Consider the following 26,149-nt stretch of genomic DNA (forward strand, 5'->3'; position numbering starts at 1 on the left):
TCAGGCCTTGTAAATCTGGTTCTATGCCAAGCAGCCTTGTCCTTGTGGCATTTGTAGCCTCAACAGATCTGCTGTGAATATTGGTGACAAAAGCAGTTGTTGCTTCTGTTTTATCTGCAAGGCCTTTATGGGGAAATGATGCTCTGCCTTCCTCAGCAGCAAGGGAAGAACTGCTCAGAGCCCTGCCTGCAGTGGTGTGAGTGGGACTGGAGTACCCACAGAAACTCCCAGCAGGGTGCAGGGGGAAGGCAAGGAAATGTGGTGGTAAAAGCACATAGCAGGGATAGTGAGACCTGCCTGCAAAAATACTACAAACCATGTTATACTTCTAAACACTTTCATACTTGTCATTTTTGGGTAGAGCTTTCCCTCAAGTGGAAATTAGTCCTCAAGTTGGAGCACTCACCAGAGGTGAGCAAGGCAGGCAGGATTAATTTCAGTGAAGGATCTAAGAGATGGAGAGGGAGAGAGGGCATTGGGTAGAAAACAGTTGGGAGTTTCACACCAGTTCTCACCAGGGAGGCAGGAAGGAAGTGGAAAGTGGCAGGAGACAAAGGACAGCCTGAAGGTTAGAGACAAGAGATAAATAGGGATGTGAGAAATAACACAAGCAAAAAGGCTAATGATGTATTTATGTGAGGCAGGAAGGCTCAAATGGGGAGCAAAGCTCTGGCTTAGCTTTGACAAAGGTGACACGAGGGCCAGAATTTTCTAAATGCTGCCGAGGGGAGAGCAGGGGGCTGGGCTGTTGCTGTGTGTGGATTTCTGCTGCATTGCACATCACTGCATTACATGTTTAGTTCTTCAACAAACTTACACTTCAGTGCAGCGATTGGCCTCAACTCTTCAGCAGTGCGTCCACATGCTGGCCCGCAGGCAGGCAGAGAGCACAAATTCAGGGTGACATTAGCGATAATGTACCCAACGTGGGCTATTGTACATGAACACTTTGAAGCTGAGCGATAGATCAGCACTTCTTTCAAGGAAATTGCCAAATGCCTTTATTACAACACTGCCCCTCGCTGCTGGCATTGCAGCCGTCCTGGTGTGCTAATAGGCACCAAAGACACTCCGACCACTTTGTCTTGAATTTATGTCTGCAACCGTGAAAGTACTGATTGAGAATTTCAGTCCCTTTGCTTGCTCTCTGCGAGGGGACAATGCCCTGAACATCCTTTGAGAATACTGAAGGACTTTGTCTGAGAAATGTTCATTTGCACTGATATTTGTCTTTAAATATGAGGCCCACGAATACCCACAAGTCCTTCCAGCCCGCTAAGCTTTGGTCGCACGGCGCGTTCTTCCCGCGGTCCCATTGCCGGGCTGGGGCTGCGGGGCTCGGGGCCGGGGCTGCTGCCAGCTCGGCCCCGCGGGCACGGCCGTGTCCCCGTTCATCGTGGGGCCGCGGGGCCGAGCCGACACTGGGAGCATCGCCGGGAGCACTGCTGGAGCCCGGAGCACCGCTGGAGCCCGGCTCTGGGAGCACTGCTGGAGCTGGGGGCACCGCTGGAGCTGGGAGCATCCCTGGAGCCCGGAGCATCGCTGGAGCTCGGCTCTGGGAGCACCGCTGGAGCCCGGAGCATCTCTGGAGCTCGGCTCTGGGAGCACCGCTGGAGCCCGGCGCTGGGAGCACCGCTGGAGCTGGGAGCATCCCTGGAGCCCGGCTCTGGGAGCATCGCTGCCCTCAGCCCCTGGGCTCGTGTTCGCAGCGCCCGTCACCCAAGGGGAAGGGGCTGGCAGTGTCTCAGCTGTGTGTGTGGTATATATAATTTATGTATAAAATCCTGGTCTTTGGACACTGTCACTGCGGTTTTGGGGGTTTCGGGGCTTTGGTATGGGGCCGGTGCTTTGCCCCGTACGCCGTGCGGGAGCGCAGCGGGGTCCCGGCTCTCGGCCCGGCCCTTGCCTGCCCCGCGTGGGGCGGTGCGTGCGGGGGAACTCCCATATCCCACATGCCGTGGGATTCCCGAGGCGATCCCCCCATTCCCGCCCCGCGTGGGGCGCGGAGCGCGGCCGCCCCCGCCCCGCCGGCGGCAGGTGGCCCCGACCCCCGCCGGCGCCGCACGTCACTTCCTCGCAAACTTTTCCCGAGCTGCTCCCTCCGCTAAAGTTGCCGGCGGCGGCCGCCCGGGCCGGGGAGGGCGTTGGGGCGGGCCGGGCATGCCCGGCTCGCTGCGCCCGCCGGGGCACGGCCGGGCCGGCGGGGGCCGCCCGCGGCACCGCTAGCTCGGGGCCCGCAGCCATGGCCCGCAGCCTGGACGGCATCGACCTGGCGGCGCTGCGGGTAAGGACGGCCGGGGGCTGCCCCGCGGCGGGGGGGGGGGGGACGCCCTGCCCCGGGCTCGGGGCTGCCGGACCCGCTCCTCGCCCCGCGGCGTGTGCGAGGCTTCACCCCCCGCGTTCCGCCGCTCGGAGGAGGCTCCGCTCTGCCCGCCCGGGAAGGAGCGCCCAGGCTGGGGACAGCGGTGCGGGGACCGCGGGACATCCGTGGCGGCGGCGGGGACAGCGGCGCGGTGCTGCCCTCGGGCTCGGGGAGCAGCCTCGGGGCTCCCTTGGCTGCAGCGGGGTCCCGCGGGAGCGCTGCCCGGCCCGGCTGCTCCGCCGGGGCGCCTTCCCCTGCCGGGATAATAAATAATGCCCACCGGCATCCCGAAAGGTGTTGTAAATGCTGTGGAGAGAAAACCAAAGGGAAACTAGGATCTTCTGGAAGAAAATAGGTGTGGGGGGATGTTGGCTTTTGTGGTCTTTTTGTTGTTACTGAAGTTTGGGATATTTTACCCCCTTCCCCCTCCTTCCCCCAAGCTAGAAAAGTCAGCATTCACCTGGGTTGCTGTGAATTTTTATTGTTACCTTCTCATGTTTTTAATGTTTTAATGCCGGACTTTGGCCACGTTAAAACCTGTGCTGTCAGTGTTTCACATCCACAAAGCGGTGACAGGGCTGTGTGTGATGCCCCCGAGTTCCACTTGCCCTTTTTACAGGAGCTCACCACCGAGCAGCCCATCCAACCCAGGCAGGTCCTTTGTGGAGCACTCTCGACGGAAGAGGAGGGAAGAAGTCCATTGTGGCAAAAAGCAGTCATCCCCAGGCAGTGATACCAAAGCAGTATTTCTAAAAATATCAGGGAAAATAGAAAGAGGGCTGGGAGAAGCCTTTGCGATATTCACGTGGCGAGGAGGGTGTTCCAGACTGGAGGCAGAAAGAGGAAAAGCAGCAGGGACAGTAAAGTTAGGAAGGATGACAAAAGGCTACTGACTAAGCAAGCAGAAGTTTAATCTGGCTCTGTATGGGGTGTAAGGCAAAATAATGTTTATTATTTTTAATTCTTTAGAGCTCTAGCAGATGAATCTCATCTCCTTAAATAAATAAGAAAATAGTGTGAGTTTGAAAAGGAGTTGTTCTGCAAAGCAGACAACAGGCTTTGTGACAGAACCAAGTGATTCACAGCCTCCAAAGGCTGAGAGCACTGTGTCAGCCTCAACAGGGGAAGGGATAAATGTCTCGTTTTGGAAGAAACCCCTTTGAAGTTGTCAGCAGTCAGCGCCCCATAGTTTGGGGTTTGTGCTAAGTAGGAAATGGGAGGTAGCTGAGCTGTGGAAATTATTTAAAGACAGGTGCCTTGCCTTTGTCATGTCTGAGGTGTTCCTGGGGCCAGTGGGAGCTGCCTGGTGCTGTGCTCCAGGCTCACACGGTTGTGAGCAGGGTCATTTTCAAACTGAGATTGCCCTCCTCCCCTCCAAGTGGGTGTTCAGCAGGGCTCTCTTCTTTCCCTGGGAAACAAGGGCCCAGGTTTCCTGGTGTTGCTGGGTTCACCAGGGCAGTCAGACACTAAAAAGCCCCTGAGCTCAGCATTAGGTGCTGAGGCACAGAGGCCCTGTAGAACTTGTGTTTCAGACACCAGTATCTTCTTTAGCTGCAGGGATGTGAAAAGTGCATTTTGGTCACGCTCTTGCTGCATGTGTTGCTTTTCGTTCTGCCTTGCAGAGGAGATGGATGTGGCCTGGGTACCTCAGGGTCAGCAGCCTTGCTCTTGCTTTCTGAGTGTGCTGCAGATGACTCGAGGGAAGCCAAGGTGGTCACCATATGGTGCTGTGTATGATGGTAATTAACCTTAGAGTGATGAATGTTCAGGCCGGTATTTTGGCATCTTTCAAAGGGAATTAGCAGTTTAGCAGGTGCTGGCTGGTGAAGGGTTAGCTAGACCATGGGCTTAAGAGGTAGCTGAGAGGGAACACTACATCAACAATGATATGTAACTCCAAGATAATTAAGAAGGTGGCCCATTGTGAAGAATGCCAGCAAACAACTCAGTGCCGATATCCAAGCAAACAAGGGCAATCCAAGGACCAGAGCCCAGATTAATATCCTTTATGACTCTTAACAAGGCTTGGTTCACTGTGGTGTCCTGATTAAAAGAGGAGAGATGGCCAAGTATTTGGCTGCACTCAGACCTGTGGAGGCTTGAGATGTTAATGCTCAATTTTCTAGCAAGGACAGGATAGGATATGCACTATATTAACTTCAATGCTACTGTTTATTTAGATAATTGTTAGGGTCTTTCCTAGAGTGTCAGAAGCCTTTAGAAGCAAACTATTAGGGTGCTAAATCAGATTTAAATTTATTGAAAGACGAAAGAGAAGCTAATTTTGAGGCACTTAAATTAGTATATTTGCATAATGAGCTTAAAGAAGAAGTGTGAAGACAGCAGACATTTAAGTGAGAGAGGCAGTTGCAAAGTCCAAGTTGAAAATGCAATTTAGGTTCCTCTGGGTTTCTGTGCACTGTGGGCACTTCTTAACTCAGCAATGCTGCTTTCTGCAGGAGAGCTGGGACTCTGAAGCTCGTGCTTCCCGGGGAGTGCAGTAGATATTATGCATGGATGCTCTTTACTGGGAGGGTTCCTCAGAGAGCTGCTGTGAGTTTCACTGCCTGGACCATGAGCTGCCTGCAGCACAGTTCTGTGCAGAGGTTTTGTACCACCCACCAGTTGCTTTAGCAGTAGCAATGGCTTATTTGCTGACTTCAGTCCCACTGAAGTAATGCATTTGTTTATATGCAGATGAGTCAAAATGTAAAATGAGGAAATGAGAAGAAAGCAAACTTCAGTGGGATCCAGTCTTGTAGGCCTTCTTATACCTGTGCTTAAGTCCATATGTGAGAGTTCCCAATGATTCCCTTTTAACTGATGGCTTTTGGAATTGGGGTTTTAGTCTAGGACACTTACTGACTTGTTTTAAAATAAGAGACAGAGAAAAAAAGACGCAGACTGACCTGCATGGGTCAAAAGTCATCTTGATCTGATTTACGCATTTTCTGTTTTAAAAAAAGAAAAAAGTCTTGTAAGGTTGACAGTTCAGGAAGTTTAAGATTAAAAGTCATTTAACTTACAGCCAAATGAACTCACTAGTACTTTCAGTTATGGAAGTCTGGGCTGTGTTGCTCTGAAAGCTCTTGGCATTTATCATGACAGTTGTGCCAATAAAGGTAGAATCTGCTCAGAAAAAAAGCCTGTGTGGTTCCACTGGGATTTTGCCAAGGTAAACATTTCTGTATCAGATATGAAGAAAGAATTATTTATATTAAAAGATTAACAGGTAAGTGGAGTGGGGAGAGTAGCTTGATACCTCTCAAAAACGGATGTTTTGCAACCAGGAAAACCAATAGAATTTGTATCTCTGAGATAATGTTTTTCTGTATCACATCCCTCAGCAGTACCAATAGGCATTAACTGACATGACAGATTGCTGAAACAGATGTGGTAAAACTGACACATGGAGTTAATAATATTTTATATAAATCTCTTAGTGATACCATGGCAAGAAATGAGCAGAGTGATAAATGGCTTAGTCAGAAACCAAGAAACTGTTCTCTTGAGTTCTTAATGGTTTTAAATAAATTGCTCAAGTGAGTTTTAACTGATTTTTTTATGTACTCAGTCATTCAGGAAGGAGCACTGCCTGTGCCTTGCAGCAGGATGGGCTGCCTGTACCTGAGGGGTTGCAGCAATGTTGCAGGAGAACCTCAGTGGTTGGTTTTAGAGCAACTGGTGCTATAGCACGAGGACAGAAGTTCATTCATGTGGAATGGTAGACTGATCACCTGACTCATTAATCTTTTATGTAAATTAACAGCAATCTAGTTTGGGTTCAAAGCCAGGAGTTCAATACCTCAGTCAAATTCACTTTGTTATGTTTGCAGAATAGGAGAGTTGAGTGTTCTCAGCTTGCCTCTAAGTTAATGTTGCCTGGTTTGGTACATTTCCCCTCACTGAGGTAACTGGGCTCAGGTGCTTTATATTGTAATTTTTCAATTCTGCTCTTTGGCTTTTTTCCTTTGTTGCACTGCTCATACCAAGTGTTTCAGTGCAGAGGACAGCAGCTCAGCCTCCAGGCTAGCTCAGTGTGGGAAGGCTCAGGAACCTGGAGTTTTTCCTTATTCTGCTGTCAGCCAAATCAGCAGTTGAATTCTAGTATTTTTCACACACATCCATTTATTTATTGTATCTGCTGTAGTACCTGCCAGTCTTCACCGAGTTGTTTTGTATATAAAGTTTTGCGAAACTTGACTGAAAACTTAAATATTAATGCATTTCTTACCCTGTGGTTTGGCAATTTCTCCTTTAGTGTGTAGTGCAGATCATTAGGAGATGTGCCTGATTTCCTTTTGATGGTGTACAATTAGTTTATGTTATGAATTGGTTGCTGGAATCCAAATAATGTTATTTCTTCTGCTTTTTGCAGGACCCTGCAGGAATATTTGAACTGGTGCAAGTTGTCGGAAATGGGACGTATGGACAAGTCTATAAGGTTTGGATGCCTCTTTAATTTAGGATGCTGTTCTTGATAAAGCTGTATTACCTAAAGTAGAAGCGAGCACCATTCAAGAAGGCGGGCAATTGTTCCAGTAATAGCCTGGTTTATCTTGCTCTCTTTTCTGCATTCTGCAAAATGTACTTCCTGTGAAATTCCATGGCCCTTCCTTCTGTCCTGTTTTCATGTTTTCTCTTTGCTGCCACGAGTCACATAAATGGTTTTTGTACTGACTTGCCTCTACTCTGTGCTTACTTTCTCCTTTCCAATTTTATTTAAAAAGTGTCTGGCAGAGATTTACATCAGTGATGGCTGAATCTGGCCTGGACTGGGTGAAGTTCAAAACTCAGACAGCAGTGCTCTTCAACACAGAGGTGTCACTTAACCCTGCTCTGCAGGCAGGCAGTTTGATTTCTGTCGTTACCTTTGTCACTGCGGTATCAAAGCAGAACCACCAAACGAGAAACTACAGCAATTAGCATTGTTTGCCACAACACAGCACTCTGTACACTATGCAGTGCACAGCTTACTTTAGTTATAACAACAAGCCTAGAAAAGTGTTCTTTCACTGTGAAGCCTTCCCTGAAAGTGATTCAAGAAGAGGAAATAGTTGTGATTAAATAGAGAACCAAGTTCCATTTCAAGAACGAAGGCAGAGGAAGGAAAAGGCCATGCTGCTGAACCCTTGAAGGTACATCAGAGGAGCACTGGAATAAGTCTGGTGTTGCTTCTCCCTCAGGTCTCACTTCTGACAAGCCCCTGCTTGGCAGGTCCTTGTGTGTGAGCAGGCTCTTTGTGCATTGATCCCTCTGTGGGAAAATGCAGAAAGGTCCTGGTGCAGCAATGCAGGATTGTTCTTCTTTCTCCTGTGCACTGGATACATGCTAGATTTTGGTGGCCATCCTCTGGTGGCAGATCTGCTGTAATCACATTTTACTTTCCCTTTGAAGCTATAGGTTCTGGAAAATGCTTCACAGGAGCAATTCTGGGAAGTCTCTCTTTTCCCATGCTACCATATTATTATTATTATTTTTTTTTTTTTTTTTTGTCAGAAGCAGGATCTTTCTCATGTAACTCTTTGTGGTGGTGAAGTCTGTGTTGTTTCTGAGATTGTCATTCAGATACTGCTCAGAATACTACTGAACTAAAGGGGTTCACATGGATGGATTAGAAGCCAAGAGAGATTTAGAGGTGCTGTTGTTTTTACCTGCAAAAAGATCCCAAAACCTCTTGAATGTTCTGTTCAATAGTTGACTTGCTTTTTGTGTCTGGATTTATTTTATATTGGGAGAGAAAAATTTCAATCTAGTAATCTTTTCTGAGTATTGAGTTTGAATCAGCTGCTTAGTCATGGCAGAAGCAGGAAGGAACAACGTAGTTTGCTTCTGTGCTGCAAAAGAAAATGTTTTGAGCTGTCATGTAGCTCACTAGAATGTTAGTTGCCAAAATGTGCAAGAAATATTGACAGTGACAATTTAAAATTGTACCCAAAGGCTTCTCTCCACCGAGCATGCAGGAAAGCAGGGTCTGACAGCTCTGGGAATGGGGTGATCTGAGTCTCTGCTCATTCTGCACTTGCTCTGCCTGGAACTTCTGTGTAGCATGACCTCTGATCTATGAAATGTTAGGGCTGGTAGCGTCAATGAATGGAATTCTGGAATCATTTTGCAGTTTGTCTGCTATAGGCGTGTGATTATAAATATTTAAGTTGTAAAGTAATCTCTGTTATCCATATACTTCACTCATATCATTAGAGCATGTTTTTATTCTCCTGAGGTGTTAGATTCTTCCTTATGTTCAGAAACTACACATAATCAAAGAAAACTTATTTCAGGCTAGATAAATTTTATTCAGGATTACTAAATTCCTTTGTTGGCTGTGAAGAGGATTCATATTTTAATATATGCAACTCTATAAAAACGAAAATAAGATTTTGAGGCTTCATCATTACGATTTGGAAAACCGTGTTTAACAGATTTATTGAAGGAGAGTATTATTCATACTGAATTATTCCAGTTCCAGTTCAGGGTTTTCTAAAAAGAAATGGAAGAGGTATGAATTTTACACATAACAATGCTAGAGCTGAGTAGAAATGTTACAAGGATTTGTGTATAATAGCTGACTAAAAGCCAGCAGGTTTTTTTTTGACAACTTATGAAGTAGTAGGACATAAATACTCCAGTACTGGCAACTTCAGCCTTTGGAAAGCATGAATTGGGTGTGGAAAAAATTCCAGTGGTAGCCACAATTCATGAGACCTAGGCTTCATTACCTCTTGAAATGACAGGTGAGTTTTTCAGTTAATTCCTGGTTTCCATGTGCTGGAATCCAAAGAGCAATCCTATGTAAGAGGTGATTCAGAATAATGCCATGCGAGGTGGTAGCACAGAGTCTTCCCTGACGGAAAGGGAAAACTGAAAGTAGTTGGAAATAGTGCTTTTGGTGGTGGTTGGCAGGTATGAGTATTGACTCTTTCATGCCTTTGTCTCCTCAGTGCTGAGGAGGGTCAGATAGTGCCCAGTCTCTGCACCATCTCCATTGAATGCACTTGGGAAAGATCAGTTTCTGAGCATCCCATGCACCACTTCTGGCAAGGTCTGTCCATCCTCCTGCATACTCTTGAGGCCAGGGATGAAAATGAGTGCAGGGCATGAGCAGTTGCTCTCCAAAGTATGAGGGCCAGCACTTTTGAGGGTTTCTAGAGCTGCTGATCATTAAGGACCTTTGGACAGCAGAGAAATGCGGTGTCATCTGGAGGAAGTGAGAAGGCTGAAGGTGTCACTTGGAAGTCCTTGGGATCTGCTGAGACATTGCGCTGTTGTGAGTTCTTTGGCTATTCCCATTGCCTCCAGGAGTTTATCTGGATGGACTCCCTGGCTCTGAAGTGCTGGACAGTGATGAGCCATCACCCACCCTTGATGTAGAACACTTGTATGCTGGTCTGTGCTTGTGTGCTTAGTAATAACTAGACTGTAAGTTTGGGGGAAGTGAAATATTTTTGTCAAAGATTTCTGCTGTTAGTTTCATAATCTTCGATGACAGGTGTTTCTTCCACAGAAGCTGTTAATGCATTTTCTATGCTTCCATTTTCAATGCAGGGTCATTTTTATGTTGAGTGAATGGGGTAGGGGAGATACGGGGCAGCTGAAGGGGTTGCTGTTTTTGAAGTGTTTGGGTCACACAGTTCTTCCTGAGCTCTGGAAGAGGCTGTGAGACCCTGAGTTTATGGCTGCTCTGTTTTTTCAGTTGTCAAGGTGAAGAGGAATTGTTCCTAATCCTCCTCATTCAGCCATGCTCTGACAGTCCTCATCTTTCTGAAGTTTCCATGGACCAAATGAGGTCAGCAGTGGTGTTTTCTGATGTCAAGAGGCACCTGACTGGGGCTTTTGTCTTCCTTATTTTTAGTGATGTGGATTAGCCTTCTCCTGGGCTTGCCATTTTTCAGTGGCCTAGGGAAAGAGAGGCCAGTGTCTCTGCATAGTTCCAGGGGCTGATGTTTTTTGGCACAGGAACTTGGAGGCTGGTGATAAACCCTGACAGATTTGCAGCTGCTATGTGTGCAAAATGGTTGTATCTTTAATGGAGTCTGAGGGACAGGGAACTTGGGAGAGGTGCCCTGGTTTGGAGCTGTGACAGTCAAGAGGGAAGATGTGGTTTCCCAGTGATGCAGCTGATGAAGCAGGAGGGCTGTTGCTGAGGCCTTGCAGGGGTGGAAGCAACCCTGCCTTCCTGTAGTGATTCTGCACAGCTAATATTTTTATTCCTCTGTGGTCACATAGGACTCAGGATACAAAAAGGAAGCAGCTCTGAGTAAGGAAGTGTATGGGGTTTTGTTTGGTTGGTTTTGTTTTTTTTAACACAGTTGCTTCGTGGCACTGAATTGAGCTTCAATTGCTGGCATGAGTCATGAGTTACTTTGCTGTTGATGTAGAGTGGCAGGAGTGCAGCAAAACATAAATACAATGTTTCAGTTTTTCTTAATTTGAAAGTCTGTTAAGTTCTTCATATTCCATTCCACTGAATAACTGGCTGCTGTAATTGAGTTTGGAGTGATTGAGGGGAAGGAACCTGGGTTTTTTGAGACTGGGTAGTGTGGGGAAAGAATCATCTAACCATGCTGTTATGGAGTGTTGTAATCTGTGGACTGTATTGAAACCTTCATTAATGGTAGTACCTGGAAGGTTAAATTTAAGAAACATTACAGTTATGTTCAGTATAATCCAAATGGTGAATGTGTATAAAATGACAACTTTAAAACCATCCCTTCTGTGGGTGGGTCAGAAATAGCCACTTTCCAAAGATTGTGTCTTGGGGCTGAAATGCAATTTTAGAGTCTCCAAAGTGCCGCAGAGACGTTAAAAATGACACGTAATCTGAGGTTGTTTTGTTGTCATTTGTGGTGAGTTACAGTTTTCAAGCTAATCTTAATCTTCAGGGCACTGAGATTTTGATGAGTCAAGGAGGGGAATCAGTTGTACTCTGTAGAAATGGCAAAATGCTACTCTATTTCACTAGCACTTGGTAAAAGTGCTTGTTTATCTATCCATTTGCTTTATTTCGGTTTTTTGGTAGCAATGCGTTTTATTTCATCCTAAAATTAAGAGCCAGACACAGTTAAGGGATAAAGGGATTTTACTTCAGTGTTTAATAAGGATCCTTTTGGTGCAACAATTCATCAAGATGGAATATGCACACACATGGTAGATCGTGTATACAATTTTAGAGATCTTGCGAATTAGCGTATCTAACGAAGATGTCCCAATGGGAGGCTTGAATGAATAATGTGACATGTCCCTGTTCTAAAGTGTTCCCCCTAGATGGGCTAATCCTAGTTTACAGGATGTGTTCTAGGGGAGGCTCTGGTTTCCCAAAATAGTGTAAGGCTTTCCTGCCTCCAGCTGTGAGGCCTTTAGGATGTTTGCTCTCCTGGCCTAGCAGAACACCAGGACTATGCTATTCTGAGTGAGTATTCTGAGTGAGTATTCTAAGACTATTCTAGCCTTAAAGAATTAAAAGTATGCTAAGGGCATGAGAATACATAAAAGGTATAGAAAAAGAAAAGGCAAAAATCATTGTAGCAGCAGTGGAAGAGCTGATTATCTTGTCCACATGAAAAACTAGTTAATTACAGTAGGCAGCAGTGTATAAAGTCACTGCCAACAGTGCATGGGATGGAGTCAGCAGCTCATTGCACAGATCCTTGGTTGGCTTGTGCAAACAAATAATGGAGATTGCTGCTCCTGGCCACAGGGATCTCTCAGGAGTACGCCTGAACTTACTGTGTGCTGCTGCCATTGTAGTAAGATATGAAATGCTGCTGTGCTTATGAGTGGGTTGCCCTGAAAACTGAAGGATGTAGGGCTGCAACACCATTAATACACTAGAGAGGCGTGGGTTGGGGTTTTGATACTTATCTTCTTCAGTTTTTGATAAGACCCTTGAAGTCTGCATGCTACCAGGTGTGTTTCTTCATCAGTGTTCTCTCAGTTGTCAGCAAATCCTAAATACACTCCCATAAATGTCTCCATGCCTTTCTTACTGCTTCCACACCACAATTGTCCTTTTCCTTCCATTCAGAACATTCCACATCAGGTGTGGAATTTGCATCCTTGATACAAGGAGGGCAAACTGTGCCTTGGACTCCATCAGCAAGAGCCTAGCCAGCAAATCACGGGATGTGATTATTTTCCATGCTCTTGTTAGGCCACACCTGGAATGTTGTGTCCCATCTTTGCTCCCTCAGGTGCAGAGATGTTGAGAAACCAGAGAGGATTCATCAGGAGACAACCAAAACATTTAGTGGGTTGAAGAAGGAAAGGCTGAAGGAATTGGATGTTTTCAGCCTGGGGAAGAGAAGGCTGAGGGCAGCCTGGTCACAGTTTTCAGGTGCTTCAATGATGGTTGGTACAGGAGGTGCCAGTACAGGGGTGCACAGGACAAATGGGTTGCTCAGGAAAAGTTCCATTTGGATGTCAGAAAAAAATTCTGTACCATGAGTCATCACTGGAATAGGTTTCTCGTGGTGGTTGTGGAGTCACCCTTGCTGGAAATATCCAAGGCTGTTTGACAGTCTTGGTTAATAAAACCTGTCCCTGCTTTTAGCAGCAGGTGGAACCATGTGTTCCTAGAGGTCTTTTCCAAGATCAGCCTGAGTTCAAGATGTACCTACTATCAACCCTGCCTATTACAGTGTGAATTACTAACTTGGAGGATACAACCCCCCTCCACTTTTATTTGAAAATAAAAATAAAAAAAATTAATTATAAATATATATAAAAAATAGGTAGTTCATGGTGTGTATTTAGTTGTCAGATGAAGGAGTATTTTTGTGCCAGGGTTTTTTAGGGGTTTGGCGTTGTGTTTGTTGGGTTTTTTTCAAGTCTTGGCTTCCCTGCCTATTTGCATAGCAGTGCCAAACTATATTCAGCACTGGATTTTAAAATAATGGCTCAAACATTCGAAATTAATTAGCAAATTGTGAAGTCCTGGTTCTAGTTAGTGAATATTTCAGAGGAACTCGATTAAGATTCTTAGGAGCCAAACTAGTTTATCAAAAATAGAAGAGTAAGGATATGAAAAAAAACCTCTCAGCTGTGGAGTGTCTCTATAAAATAAAGGCTCTGACTGAACAGAGCAATGTACAATAATTAGATGTGCCATTAAAAGTAGTAAAATCCTTGCAAATAATTTGCTGACAGGCCTGCTGCTTTCAGGTCCTCCATGTTTTGGACCTAAAAGCCCAGGTGGGAGATGCATTTTCATCCTAAACCGTTGGCATTTTGAGCTCATGTTGCATAACACTTCAGATTTTGTCACTGGGTCATGCTATTTTGAAGGTAAGAGAACGTGCTAAAAATGCACTGGTGGCAATATGAGCGTAGTAGGAAGTAGTTCAAACTCTTAATTCCCTGCTCAAGCACTTCACTGTGCCCTAAACACCTCACTAGTGTCATTGATTTCAGTGATCCTGACTGCTCAGTAGCATCCAGACCAACGTGAAGATACACATCAGTGTGACCAGTGCTTCATGGGTCTGAGTTTTGACATATCCAACCCACTCAGAAGTATTTTCATTGTATACGATATATAAATTTGTGGAACTTGGGGAAAACTCCTAATTGTCTATTTGCAGTCCAGAAAACCATAGCTATAACAGTTAATGAATGAATGACAGGATATTACTTAATTTTAAATAGCAGAAAATCTAGTGGGTTGTTTATAGATGTTTGAACCAATTCCCACGGCAGGTTAGCTTTAGTAACTACTTTTTTCACAGTGAACTGCAGGATTTTAGAGTCTGATGAGGACATGTCACCTTATCTCTGTGTCTGTGTTTATTTCTTAGAGCTCCTTATGAATTGTACTTTATGAGTCTGCTTTAATATTCTGAAGAGTGCACATATGTTTTTTTGAAAGTCCTTCTTTGGTACCTCTGGGCTATAGCTAATGGAGCATAATAAAAGGAACAACCAATCAGTTGGTTTCCTAAAATTGAAGAAGCAAGTATTTTTCAGCTCTTTGTTGTATGCTTTTTATTTTTCAAAGTCCTTGTGTATTTTAAGTCTGCCCTTGTAACCTACTGACCGTGTGCAATTCCTGGAAGGTTCTCAAGATTTGCTTTAGAAGCACCCACTCAAAGGCCATTTCTTTCCCATCCCCTTCTTCCCACCCTTGAAAATACTGAATTTTAGTAACTTCTGAGATCTTACAGCTGAGCAGTCCAGAAGACACACTTTGTAGCAAACTGTGACCTTTTCAGTGTCCTGCATGATGTTATTAGTGTGGTCTGGGGCAGTGCCTTTAGGAGCTCCCTGTGTGTGAAAAAGGCACTTTTTCATAAAGAGAGGGGCTGATGTGGGCAGCTGTGGCTCAGGAGATCCTGCTTCTCTTCTCGTCTCTGCTTCCCATCATAGCTAAAAACCATGAGTTTGCTGGAAATGGAGCTCTTCATGTGAGTGTAGCTGTTAAAATGGAGGCAGCCCTTGTTTTTGTGAAGCATCTTGGGATTTTGGTTAGGAGGAATTAGTGTGCTTATGGAGGTGATTTGTGAAAATTGGTTAGCAGCCACTTACTGAACAATATGTTGTTTGAAAACAGTTTCACTTGAATCCAAACATGGGCTCAAGAGAAACCAGAGTGGGAAAATTTCAAGAAATGAGTTGGCTTTTGTTTTTAAACTTTGTTTCAGAAATGTCAAAACATTACATTTAATTTGCTTCATTGGAATATACATTTCAATTCAGGAGGATGTTTAATAGATTGGGGGGAAAAAGGTACAGTCATACTGAAATAATTTGGCATGACAAAAAGAAATGTGAATATTAATGTGAATTATCTGAGTTTGTATTCTGAGAGGAGTGTTTGCAACCAAAAGCGAGACCAGTTGGCAAAACACTGACATTTTGTTGGTATTTTCTGAATACTGAAGTTTACTACATTCTGTTTTCTGACTGTGCAGTTGCTACATCTGATATGAGCTTTTTTAATGTAATTTTTTCTTGTATATCTATTGTTAAAAATGGAAACATTTAGAGGAAAAGGTCATAAGAGAAATGTGTGATGGCCTTCTGAAAAAAAAATACTCAAGTCCAGTAAAATGTAGATATCTTCCTTATTTAGTATGCTGAATTTTAGCAAGGCATTTCCCCAGTATTTAAAAATAACAAGAGTAACCAGTTTACTAATTATTTCTGTTGCAGTAGATTTGTCTACTTCTGTTTTACTCTTGGCTTTAAACCTGTGAACAATTGTACTAAAATATGCAACAAAACCATCATGAAATAAATATGCATATGACTTCGATAATGGATTCTCAAATGTATTATTTACACAGATTGTTCATGATGTTGTCTTGTTATATGGAAAAAGGAAAGAGCTAGAAAAAATAATATTTGTTTTTTGCAGTCTAACATGAAATATTTATCGTAACAGGCTTCTTGCAAACATTCTGCCCCCAGAAGCCAAATCGTATCAGTAGATATCTGATTGCCTTTTATTATTATCAGAGGGTAAAGTTAGGAGTTGGGGGCCAGCATCACATCATGTTTAAAAAATCAAATTACTGTGGTGGGATCTTCCAGTTTTTGTGTGTTTTGCCCTGCAGAAGAGGACAGGCAGCACCAGTGCGTGACTCGGGGGTACCAGAGCATTCCTGCTTTGGGATGCCTTTGAGATGAAGGCTGGTTTGTTTCCAGAGACACTGGGCTGTGCTTTCTTGTCCCTCCCAGTGAAAGACAGCCAAGTTTTGCAGGCAGGCACACTGGGAGTCGAGGGGTGCCCAGTGAGCCCTGGAATGGCTCAGATGTGGAAGGGGTTTGGGGCAGTGAATGTGGTGCACTGAGGGCACACTGAGCTTTTTGTGCATGTGCAGATCAGCCTAAGCAGGTCTGACATTTCCCAAAGGCATTTGAGCTCTGGTGCACGTGCAGATTGCTGGGTGCCCAACTGGGACAGCTTCCCTGGCAGAAAAAGGGCTTGTGTGGGCAGAAGATGCACATATGGTCGCCTGCTCTCCAAAAATGTGCCTGAAAATGGAAAAAGGGTGAAGAAATAGAGAGATGGACTAACTTTTGGACACTTGGAAAAAAATCAGTCAGAACCCTTTTGAGTAGAGGAAAATACAAAACAAAGACTGAAAACTCAGGTCTCTGATAGCACATGTTGGAGAATAAAGAACAGAGAGGATTTTGGACTCATCCTTCCCTAAGTTCCCCTCTTCCTTTCTTCACATTATGTTGGTTTGTAGGTACCCACCTGTTGGAGGACTTTGCATGGCCTGTGTCCCTGGCTTGCATGATGCAGTTACAGTATTTTCATGCTGGCAAGGGAGTCAGCCTGTACTCATTCATTGCATGAATGCTCAGGTTTCTGCCCACGTTTGCAAAGCACCTTCTGCCTTTGTGAGGCTGTTCAGAGTCACAGCAAGCTCCTGGTCAGGCCTTAGAATGTCATTTGCATTCCTACATCTGCCAAAGTCACGGTTCTCTGACCAGGAATGAAAAAAAATGGCTTTATCAGAGCTGGGTGATGGCTGGAGCCTGCATGGCACATGCCCTGTCTATCACACAGATGGGTTTTGAGTGTCATAGTGAATATATGAAATATCTGGCTGGCTAAGCTTTTGTGGTTGCTGTATCCTGCATAGTTTACATTGCTCTGGCAGACCTCTCCCTTTCAAAGTTATTAATATTAAAATAGAGCATTTCTTTATGTGGAGGAGATATCCTTCCAGCCCAGCTCTGTTAGGGGTGGCTGGGAGGCTTCAGACACCTGTGCTGGGATGGAGGCAGTGCTGAGCCACACCAGGGCTGGACAGGGATTGTAGGTGCCAGAGGAGTTTGGGCTGGAAATGACACAGTGGTCTATAAATTGTGGTTCTTAATGAGCAGCCTGTCTGGTTGAATCCTCTGGTGTGTAAATGCTGCCTGATCTTCTGGAGAGGTTGTACCTTCAGATTAGGTGAGCATATGCCAGTAGTGGGTTTTCTTTCCTTTCTGGCTTCCTTTATTGCCAGTAGCGTGAATGTCACTGTACAGTGCCCTGTTGTGTGAGCTGTCAAAAGCCATTGTGTGATGTGAAAAGTCCCCAGAGATTGCATGATGCATTTTGATTTCTCCTTGTAGAATTGGGAGCACGATCAGAAGGAGAAATGGGGAAGCTGCTGCCTCTGCATTTTCCCCCACCCTGGGCAGGCTGGTGACTGTGCAGTTCTCCAGGTGTATTCCAGGAGTTGGTTGTGATAAGTCACAAGCAGGACATCCATGTTTGTGAATGACCCTTTATTAGCAAACTGTTTGCAGTACAGGAGGTGACACGGAGGGCTTTGCATTTTCATTTCTTTTGTTATTCCCACCCATACTGTGTTTGCCTTCGGTGCAGCCGTGCATTTCTGCAGATGTGCTGCTGTGGTTTTGTGGCCCCAGCTGACATCCTTCAGGTGTGTCCCTGGGTGCTGGGGTCTGTAACAGGGCGTGTGCCTGGACCTGCTGGTGGAGCAGAGCAACAGCTCTCTTGAGGTTTGGCAGAAAATAGTTTCTTTCTTTTTTTTATTTTTTTTCCTTGGTGATAACAAGAGGAAGCTTCAGCAGGTAGGAGGTTGATGCTTTGCCACAAAATCGAGTTCTCACATATCAGTGCAGTGAGGGCAGAACCACAAGCTGCACCCATCCCTGGCTGTGGGCAGCATTTACTGCCCCAGTTAGTGATAAAACCCATGTTCTCTCCCATTGGATCATGAGGCATATGAATATTAAATTACTACCGTTAATTGCTGACTTTTCTAAAACAAATTCTCTTCTAAGAAGAAGAAGAGCTGGTAACAGAAGTAAACAGAAATTTTCAAAGAACCGTGCAGTAATCTCCTTCTATTAAAGCCACTGTGAAAGTGGACAGAAATGGAGTTATGCAAAAAAATGAGCATTTTGATGGTTGGTGTGGCTAGATCAATGAAAGGGAAATGACAGATAAACCAGATTCAGGCCACTGAGCATGTCCACGCTTAACAAAATTGAGCTGGAAATAACATTTCTAATTAAACTGGGTCAAACCATATATGCAAACCAGGTCTTTAAAAATAATTATATGAAACCTTGTCTTTTTCCAGTCTTTTGCACATGATGTCATTTGTTTGACCTATTCAGAGATGATTTTAGGTGCTAACAGTGGCATGATGGTGCTTTGTGCTCACCTTGCACTCATTTGATTACAGAGAAAATGGCAAATCAGAATCAGTGTGGGGAATCCAGTCCCTAAAGGTGACTCAGTGACTAATTTCAGAACCTCTTCTTGTTAGGTATTTGTTTTTCTGTAACTCTTCAGTTACTGAATGCATTAGGTTATTTTCTTGTGCAAACATGTCAAAAATAGGTATTTTCTGTAAGCCTCAGTGGTGCAGGGAGGAAAGGAGTGTGTGCACAAAGCACACAGGAATTGAATCATCTTGGAGACTTCAGATTTGGTTGGATTGGGCTGACTGGTTAAAACATGATTGCATGCAGGAGCAGTGCAATTCCATACACTGTCTTCTTACAAAAAATCTGGCTGGGCTTCTGTCTTTGGTAGTGCAAGTTCTTACAATCTTGTGTGCTCCCCTGAGTCTTCAGAAGGTAGAAGATGGCTTTTCTGCTGTGGGATTTTCATATGCACTTTGACTTATTTTTTTTGAATGACAGTTTTGTTGTAAATAGATACCTAATTATTTAAATTTCTGTTACTTAAATATGTGCATTGGCAATGCTGTAGAGTTTTAGTTTATCCTGCAAAATTTTCCTCTGGCATGTATTTATCCAAAGTAGCAGTGAGCTCTTGGTGGCGTATTTTGGCATCTGGATGTAAATGACAGAATATGCAAAGGAGCTGCAAAAGGAAGCTGTTCTGGAATCTTGTGGATGGTTAAACTTTTAAAGTAAATTTTTTAAGTGAGAACAACTAGATGTTAAAGCAGAAATGCTAGCTGTTAAAATTTGTATTATTCATGTAAGCCAGCAAGTTGCTGGCATTAGCTGGATGCCTTGTGGAATGTTGAGGTTGTTTTGCTGTTTTGTTTTTGTCTCTCTTGACAGCTGCTTTAGATGTGATGCAGCTGGTTGGACAGGCTATGGCTTTACAAGGTAAAGGAAACACACAGGGTTTGGAGCTCAGAAAATGAGAAGTGGCTTTGAGACTCAAACATGAGAAGGGTTCTGGTGCAGCTTCACTGACATCTGAGGTACCTTGGGCTAGGCCAGGGGATTTCAGTCTTTCAATTTTGAATCTTTCTGTACATGCTTTGTGCATGCCCTTTTGTCTATACTACCTGGGCCCTGTTGTGTTTGGTGTGGAGGGAGTTCACAGTTCCCATTGCTGTCAAAGCTTCATGTGACAGCAGCTGAGAACCCCCGAGCAGGGCGATGCCGTCGAATCCCGGTGCCTGTGAACGTGTGAGCCAGAGCAGTGAGTGTTCTCTCTTCCCATCTGGCCTTCATCTCCAGCTTTATGGAGAGCCTCATTTCCCATCGGCTCTCAACTTTGGGTGGCAGCCCTGCAGTTGCTTGTCAGAGATACTTCTACACAAGTGGACACAGTGGCTTAGGTTTATTTATTGTGTCACAAGCTCTGGCTCAAACCTGTGAGAGGATCTGTGTAATCACGCCTTTTCCAACAGAGAAACCATTTGAAATACACTTTTTTTTTTTCATTGTTAAGTGAGGTTTGGTTGAGAAATTTGACCCTTTATGATACAAATTCGATCTAATAAACTCAACAGCAGAAATTCCTTAGGATATAGAATAATTCAGACTGTTGGGCTGACTTCAGTGGGGCCAGAAGTGTGTGTGAGATCCTCAGTGTGGGGACAATCCATGATCAGCTGTTGGTGGGAAGTGCTGCAGGGATCCTTTGGGAGGTGTAGCCAGCAGTGCTGGGAGGGAGGGCAGGGGTCCCCAGCCTGTGCTGGGGCTCTGGTGCTGTTTTACCCACACTCACTGGGTCATTCACTGCTTCATCTTGCCCTGTACAAAACTCATTTGGCTTGTTTCAACAGGGCAAGACATAGAGATGAGAGTTTCAAAAATCCAGTAGGGCTGTTCAGTAGTTAATTTCAGGAAACTACTGGTACCTCTTGTGACCAGTTCTTCCAATGATTCACTGCTGCTTTTGCTTCATGTGTGCTTGCAATTATGCTGAGCTGCATTGCTTAAGGCTGTGCAGCTCTTCAGTTGTAATGTGTTTAGCCATTTTCTTGAAATTATTCTGCAGGGGTATTTATTTCTTTCTTCCTCTCAAGAGCTCACTGTTCATTTCTGTCCTGCTGTGATTGACTTCAATTCCCCTACAAGTAATACAGAAATTTAGAAGATCCAGCATTGAGCAGTACCTGCTTGTAGCTGTTCAGGAACTATTACTGTGCAACTGACCTATAGTTTGCTGGGGAAGGGAACCTTTGCCAGCCAGGCTTCTGCTGTACAAAGCTGATTAGATCAGTTTAGAAAAAATTAACACCAGTGCTTCTAATGAATTCATATTTTTTTGTTTTTGAACTTGGAGTCTCCTCTCTGTTTTAAATTCATTAGAAAAGTGAGCTATACTTCACTTGTAAGACTAATTAGAAGGGTAGTCTGGTTTCATTTTGGAGACTAACTTAACACTGAAAGCCTTTCCAAACATTTAAGTAATTTTCCCTGGAGTTTTCTGGACCATCTGGCCAATAGGATTTTGGAAGGAAATGGGAATTGACTGCTGCTGTGAGATCAGTGCCATGTAGCTCATCTCTTACAGAAATAATTCAGAAATCTGGAGGCTTGTGTGTTTTTTCACAGACTAATTGTGTTCATTAACTCCCTTTTAATTTTTGGAGAGAATTCACCAGATAGAGCCAAATGAAAAGGCATGATTAGATGCTCTGTTTTTTCTCTCAGTTAAATGCTCTGGGAAGACTTTGGTATGTGTGTAAAGAATATGACCTTTCCCTAGGCAAACCTCAGATCTTCTGTACTTGACAGTATTAGTCAGCAGAGTTTTTTATTTCAGGATTCACCTCAGGTGAACAGAGTCCTAGGGAGGGTATTGGCCAAGAAACACTGAGGGCAAGACTTGAGACTGTAAGAGAAACATTTTTAGTGCCAGTTGTTAGTACTGGGCTGTCCCATACTGTGTGTGCTGTGCACTGCCATCTGCAGAGGCACGTACCCACATGGTATTTCTCTGTGTGAGAAAAACACCAGCACAACTGGAGTGGGAAAGTAAATCACCCTTAAGGTTATTGTAGCTCTGTCATCATTTAGGCTGGAACTTGCAGCTGTGTACCCTGCTTGCCTCAAAGCCTTTTTTTAAAAACAAACCCCAGTAACACAGTTTTAACCTGTGCAGAGCCATGTCCATGTTCTCTATTATATGCAAGAGAAAATTCAACTGTTTTACAGTTGCTGTTCACAAGAATGCTGAAGGATCTTTAAAAATTTGGTGATAAAAATGTTAAGAGCTTAATGTGCACACAAGGTTGTGTTTATGTGGGATAGAAGGCTAATAAAGCTACAATACTTTAAAAGTTAAAAGATGACTCTCTAAACATGAGGTTTGTAATTACTGTGTGCAGCTTAACCTTTGTAGCAGTGGTGAGCCAAAAAACCTTCCTTTGAGGGATTCTTGCTCCAAAATTCTGGCCACCCATCAGCTGACCTCCTACAGTCCAGCCCTGACTTCCTTTCAGCAGGATGGGGCTGGCAGGACACGCTTAACTCCTTGTGACCTTATCCAGCAGAGATGTGCTATGAACAGGTTTTCTCTAGCGCCCTGTATTTCTGTAAATGGCTGATTATGAGTCAGGCAGCAAAAATTCACTGGGGTGGAGGGATTTGTACCTCAACCCAGACACAGCTTCTCAGCAACCCCTGTTCTGCAGAGTGAGAGCCTTACAAAGGCTGAGGCTTTTCCAAAATTGTTTATTTTTCTGGATGAATAGACTTCTGGTGCAGCAGATCTTTGCTGTGGTGAATCACTGGGCTCCCAAGTGCTATGTGTGACTGGCTCTGTGCCAGGGCTATTCCAACCCTCCCATGCACAGCAAGAGGAGCCCTGGGACTTCAAATACCCCATATCCCCACTGCCCTGCATCCCTGCTGCCCTGTGCTGTACTGAACAGCCCACCAGCCCAGTGTCCCCAAGGCACAGCTCCCATGGGAAGAGGAAAGCTGCCTCCATCAGAGCCTCCGTGCCCTGATGGGGGTCTGGGCCTGGAAATCTGAGAGTGTTTCAACAGATGTGAAGGGATGTGACAAATGCCAAAGCTCAGGATGAATAGCAAGGCTGTTGAAGCTGCTGCTTGTGCAAATAGTGATATTTAAGTTCAATGAAATCAGTTTTCATGTCCCAAGAAATGGAGTGTAAGGAAAATAGGATAACTGCACAAACTACTTCTCAGACCTCTCCTTCTATTCACTGTGCTGCTCTCTGAGTTACTCGACCTACAAAAGCCCCAAAATGTTGCTTTTCTTTCCTTGTTGGCAGCAGTTCCCACTCAGGGGCCTTGCAGTTCCCTCTAAACTTAAGCACCTGGATGACTTTTGAACAGAGAGGAGCTGGAGCTTCAGTGTTTGCCATCCCCTCAGATGCTACTGAAGTATCACCCAATGGAAACTGGACCAAATCAAAGTCAATGGGACTTCACCAGGAGCAGCTCTGCCTCCAGTAGCTCTGTGACCCCAAATATGGCAGGTGAAGGTTGCTCCTCCAAGGTTCTCTGTGTGCTGCAGCTCTCAATCTCCCACTGACACCCACCACAGGCCACCCTGGTTTTATCTGCCCTAGGAGAACTTTTCCTGCTCTTTCCTGCTCTCTGTCTTGCACATTGTTCACATTGTTCAGAAACTTTAAGTAGCAGTTGGGGAACTAAAGCATCATGTCTGCATGTTAGCTGAGCAGGGAGAAGCCACAGGACGGGTACTTCCCTCCAAATGAGCATGGAGCTGCAGAAGATTACATGGGATGTTCTTCTGCAGACACCACCCACTTCAAATAAGTAGAGGAAAAGCCTCTTCTATTATGGCTAGAATGGTATTTTCAAAAGAGCTTGGTGCTTTTCTTGATCTTGCAGATCACAGTGACCCATTTGGGAGGAGGTTTCAGTATCCCAAAAGATCAGCCCATAGTCCATTCCCATACCAGTATGCAGTGGCCTTGAGTGGTTCATATTTTGGATGAGAATGGTAATCTGATCAAGTGAACATACTGATATTGCAAAAAAATGTAGGTATTCAAATATGTGTTTGTGAAAGAGCTTGAATGTTTTCCTTTGTTTCATTTTCTTTTCCCACTGGTCTGCAGTCAGACACAGTCAGACAAACATTAGGCAAAGCAAACAATCTGTGTTTCCACTCATACAATGGGAGGAAATAGGAACTGAAAGGATAAAAAAAAAAACAAAACCTGGACAGAAAAACTGCTTCTGGTGCCTCTTGGGTTTTACAGTTCATGAGGGTTGTGGTACAGACATTTACAGTGGGAATGCAAAACTGTCGTTTTCCTCCAGAGATCAAGGTGATTTGATCTGGTACTTTTGAAATGACCCTTATCCATCCCTCCCTTCTAAACAATGTGGATGTGGGCAGAGTTTTAAATGACTGGTGGAGGTTATATTTTATAATCTCTTCTCTGGGCTAATGTGTTGCTATTTTAGTATACAGGAAGTTCTCCTATGCCAGCTTAGTTATCTTCAGTGGTACTATGATTTACAGTGATAATTTTGTTTGTTTCTTTAAACATGTGAGACAAGAAGGGGCCCTGAGAGAAATTCCTGATTTTCTTTTTTAACATCTTACCCCTGAAACATCTAAAACTCCATTTGGAAAAATTCATAAAACTGACATTTTCACTTTGAATGAGTGCAAATACATTTCCACTCTGAATATGGGGGGGAGAGAAAAGCAATAGGATGGATAAAATTACATGTTCTGCACATAAATAGGGTGGTGGTGTTTCCAAGGAAAATAATTTGTTTTTCATTGAATATTCAATCCATTTTTACTACATAAATGTGGTAAGCTTTACAAAATTATATTTTTTTAAAATTTGGAATGCAGTGTAACATTTTAGGGTTTTAAAAATAATTTTAAATCCATTTATAAATTATATATATCCCTAATATTTCTTCATTAATGTAGCAGCCTTTGTCTCAAAGAGCACTGAATGTAATTAATTTTCATTCTTTATATATCTACATGCAGACATTTTAGGGTTTAGTGCTCATATTTTGCAACCCAAGTTCTGGGATACGAGAAATAACATTTGACTTACTGGTATGGTCTATACCTAAAGTGATGCATTTTAGTTGACTTGTTAGAACACAACTAATCACAGAGTGGGGTTTAGCATATAGGAGAAAAAAAGACCAGTATGACATAAACCTTGAAGAGCATGTCTTGATTACCTAGAGTGTGTTACTATTTCTGTTGTCCACCACTGACAAGGGTGATGTTTTGTAGTGTTTAGGTGATGTGCTTTGCTTTCCCTGGCAGGAAACATTTAGGGTTGGCTCTGTAGGCAACATTAAGTTGGGATCTGCCAGGCAGCCCTGCTCCAGGTGAGGGACTGTGCCTGGTGGTGGTGTTGTACTGTCTGAGAGCAAGAGAGGACCTTTGTGATGCCTCGTGTTGATCTCAGGAGCTGGTGCTGAGTGTGCTCTTCCTCTCTTTGGCACGGTGAACGGCAGCAAAGCTACCCAGAGTGTGTCAAAGGAGCATAGGGAAGAGGAAATGCAATATTTCTGCTGCCCAGGTGGTGTTGGGTGAGACCTGGGACTGTCTGGAAATTGTGTGGCTGCTGTGGTGGTGAAAGGGCAAACGTGTTGCATCCACATGGCAGCAGTGAGGTTATGGTTTTATGGCAGCCCCTGCATCCTGCACTGCTGGCATGAAAGCAGTCACAAGGAGAGAAAGATGTGCTCCAGCTGGGAGATGGAGCTGAGGGCTACCCTAGAGGTGACCTGGAACAGCTTCCAAAATCTCAGCATCTCCCAGTATGATAAAAAAGGAAAGAAATGCTCTAGGAGAATACCATTTTTTGTTTTACAGCCCTGAAATACAATTGACATCCAGAGCTAATGTGACAAAAGTACCACCAAAACTTTATAATGTCAGTCAGAGGAGGCTTTCTGCAGCCTGAGTTGTGTGATTAAAAGGATGAAGCTGTAATCAAAACGATAGCTGTGTTCCCACTTGGCTGGTGTCTCGAGCTCTCTGTGGGGGGTTAAAAAGGAAAAAAAAATGACTTTGTGAAACTGATGCCCATCTGTCCAAGGTGTTTGTGGTTTAGGGGGTTTTGTGTGGTTTTTTGTGTTTGTATTTTTGTGGGTTTTTAAACTATCAGAGTTGACGTGGATTACATGTCATAGCCTACGATGAAATGGATTGTTCCTGAAATTCAGTGCATGACTTACTCTGAACTTTGCCTTGGGCCATTAACTAACAAAAACAAGCTATAAGCTCTTAATTACTTCTTCCTTGGAATATATCCCTGTTCTTTCAAGTTTTGCATTAATGCTGTATTTTTAGCTGAAGAGCTCTAACCACAACTACAGTGTGCTGTCTCACATGGTTGCAGTTGCTGAATTGAGACAAATGGACTGCTCTTGCTGATAGAGCTCACCTAAAAATTGCCTTGTGAGGTGACAACCCCAGGTGTGCAAGCCCTGACCACTTGTTTACATCGTGAAGACCCTGAGGAACAGCAAAATGCTTCTCTGAGCAGCCTTTTGCTGTAGAACAGTGGCTGTGGCTAAGTGCAGCACAGGAGCAGCATATCTGCAGGTTTTGTATTTTTGGGGGTCTCCTCCCTGCCATGCTGACCCACTGGAGACCATGCTGCAGCTG

General features: G+C 44.3%; 1 protein-coding gene across 4 annotated transcripts in view; it reads left to right on the plus strand.

Annotated features, from left to right (window-relative positions):
- Positions 1-2,090: 2,090 nt before the first annotated feature.
- NRK (Nik related kinase) overlaps positions 2,091-26,149 on the plus strand; it is a 92,724-nt gene continuing 68,665 nt past the window's right edge. For 3 of the 4 annotated variants that reach the window (XM_058847774.1, XM_058847777.1, XM_058847775.1), the window contains exons 1-2: positions 2,092-2,284; positions 6,741-6,806. In XM_058847774.1, the coding sequence (XP_058703757.1) occupies positions 2,243-2,284; positions 6,741-6,806 (108 nt within the window). In that variant the 5' untranslated portion in view covers positions 2,092-2,242. Of the gene's footprint in view, positions 2,285-6,740; positions 6,807-26,149 lie in introns of all 4 variants that reach the window. The other variant, XM_058847776.1, reaches the window with a different exon arrangement.

Source organism: Poecile atricapillus, chromosome 12 (assembly GCF_030490865.1).
Source record: "Poecile atricapillus isolate bPoeAtr1 chromosome 12, bPoeAtr1.hap1, whole genome shotgun sequence".
In the NCBI taxonomy this organism is placed as follows: domain Eukaryota; kingdom Metazoa; phylum Chordata; class Aves; order Passeriformes; family Paridae; genus Poecile; species Poecile atricapillus.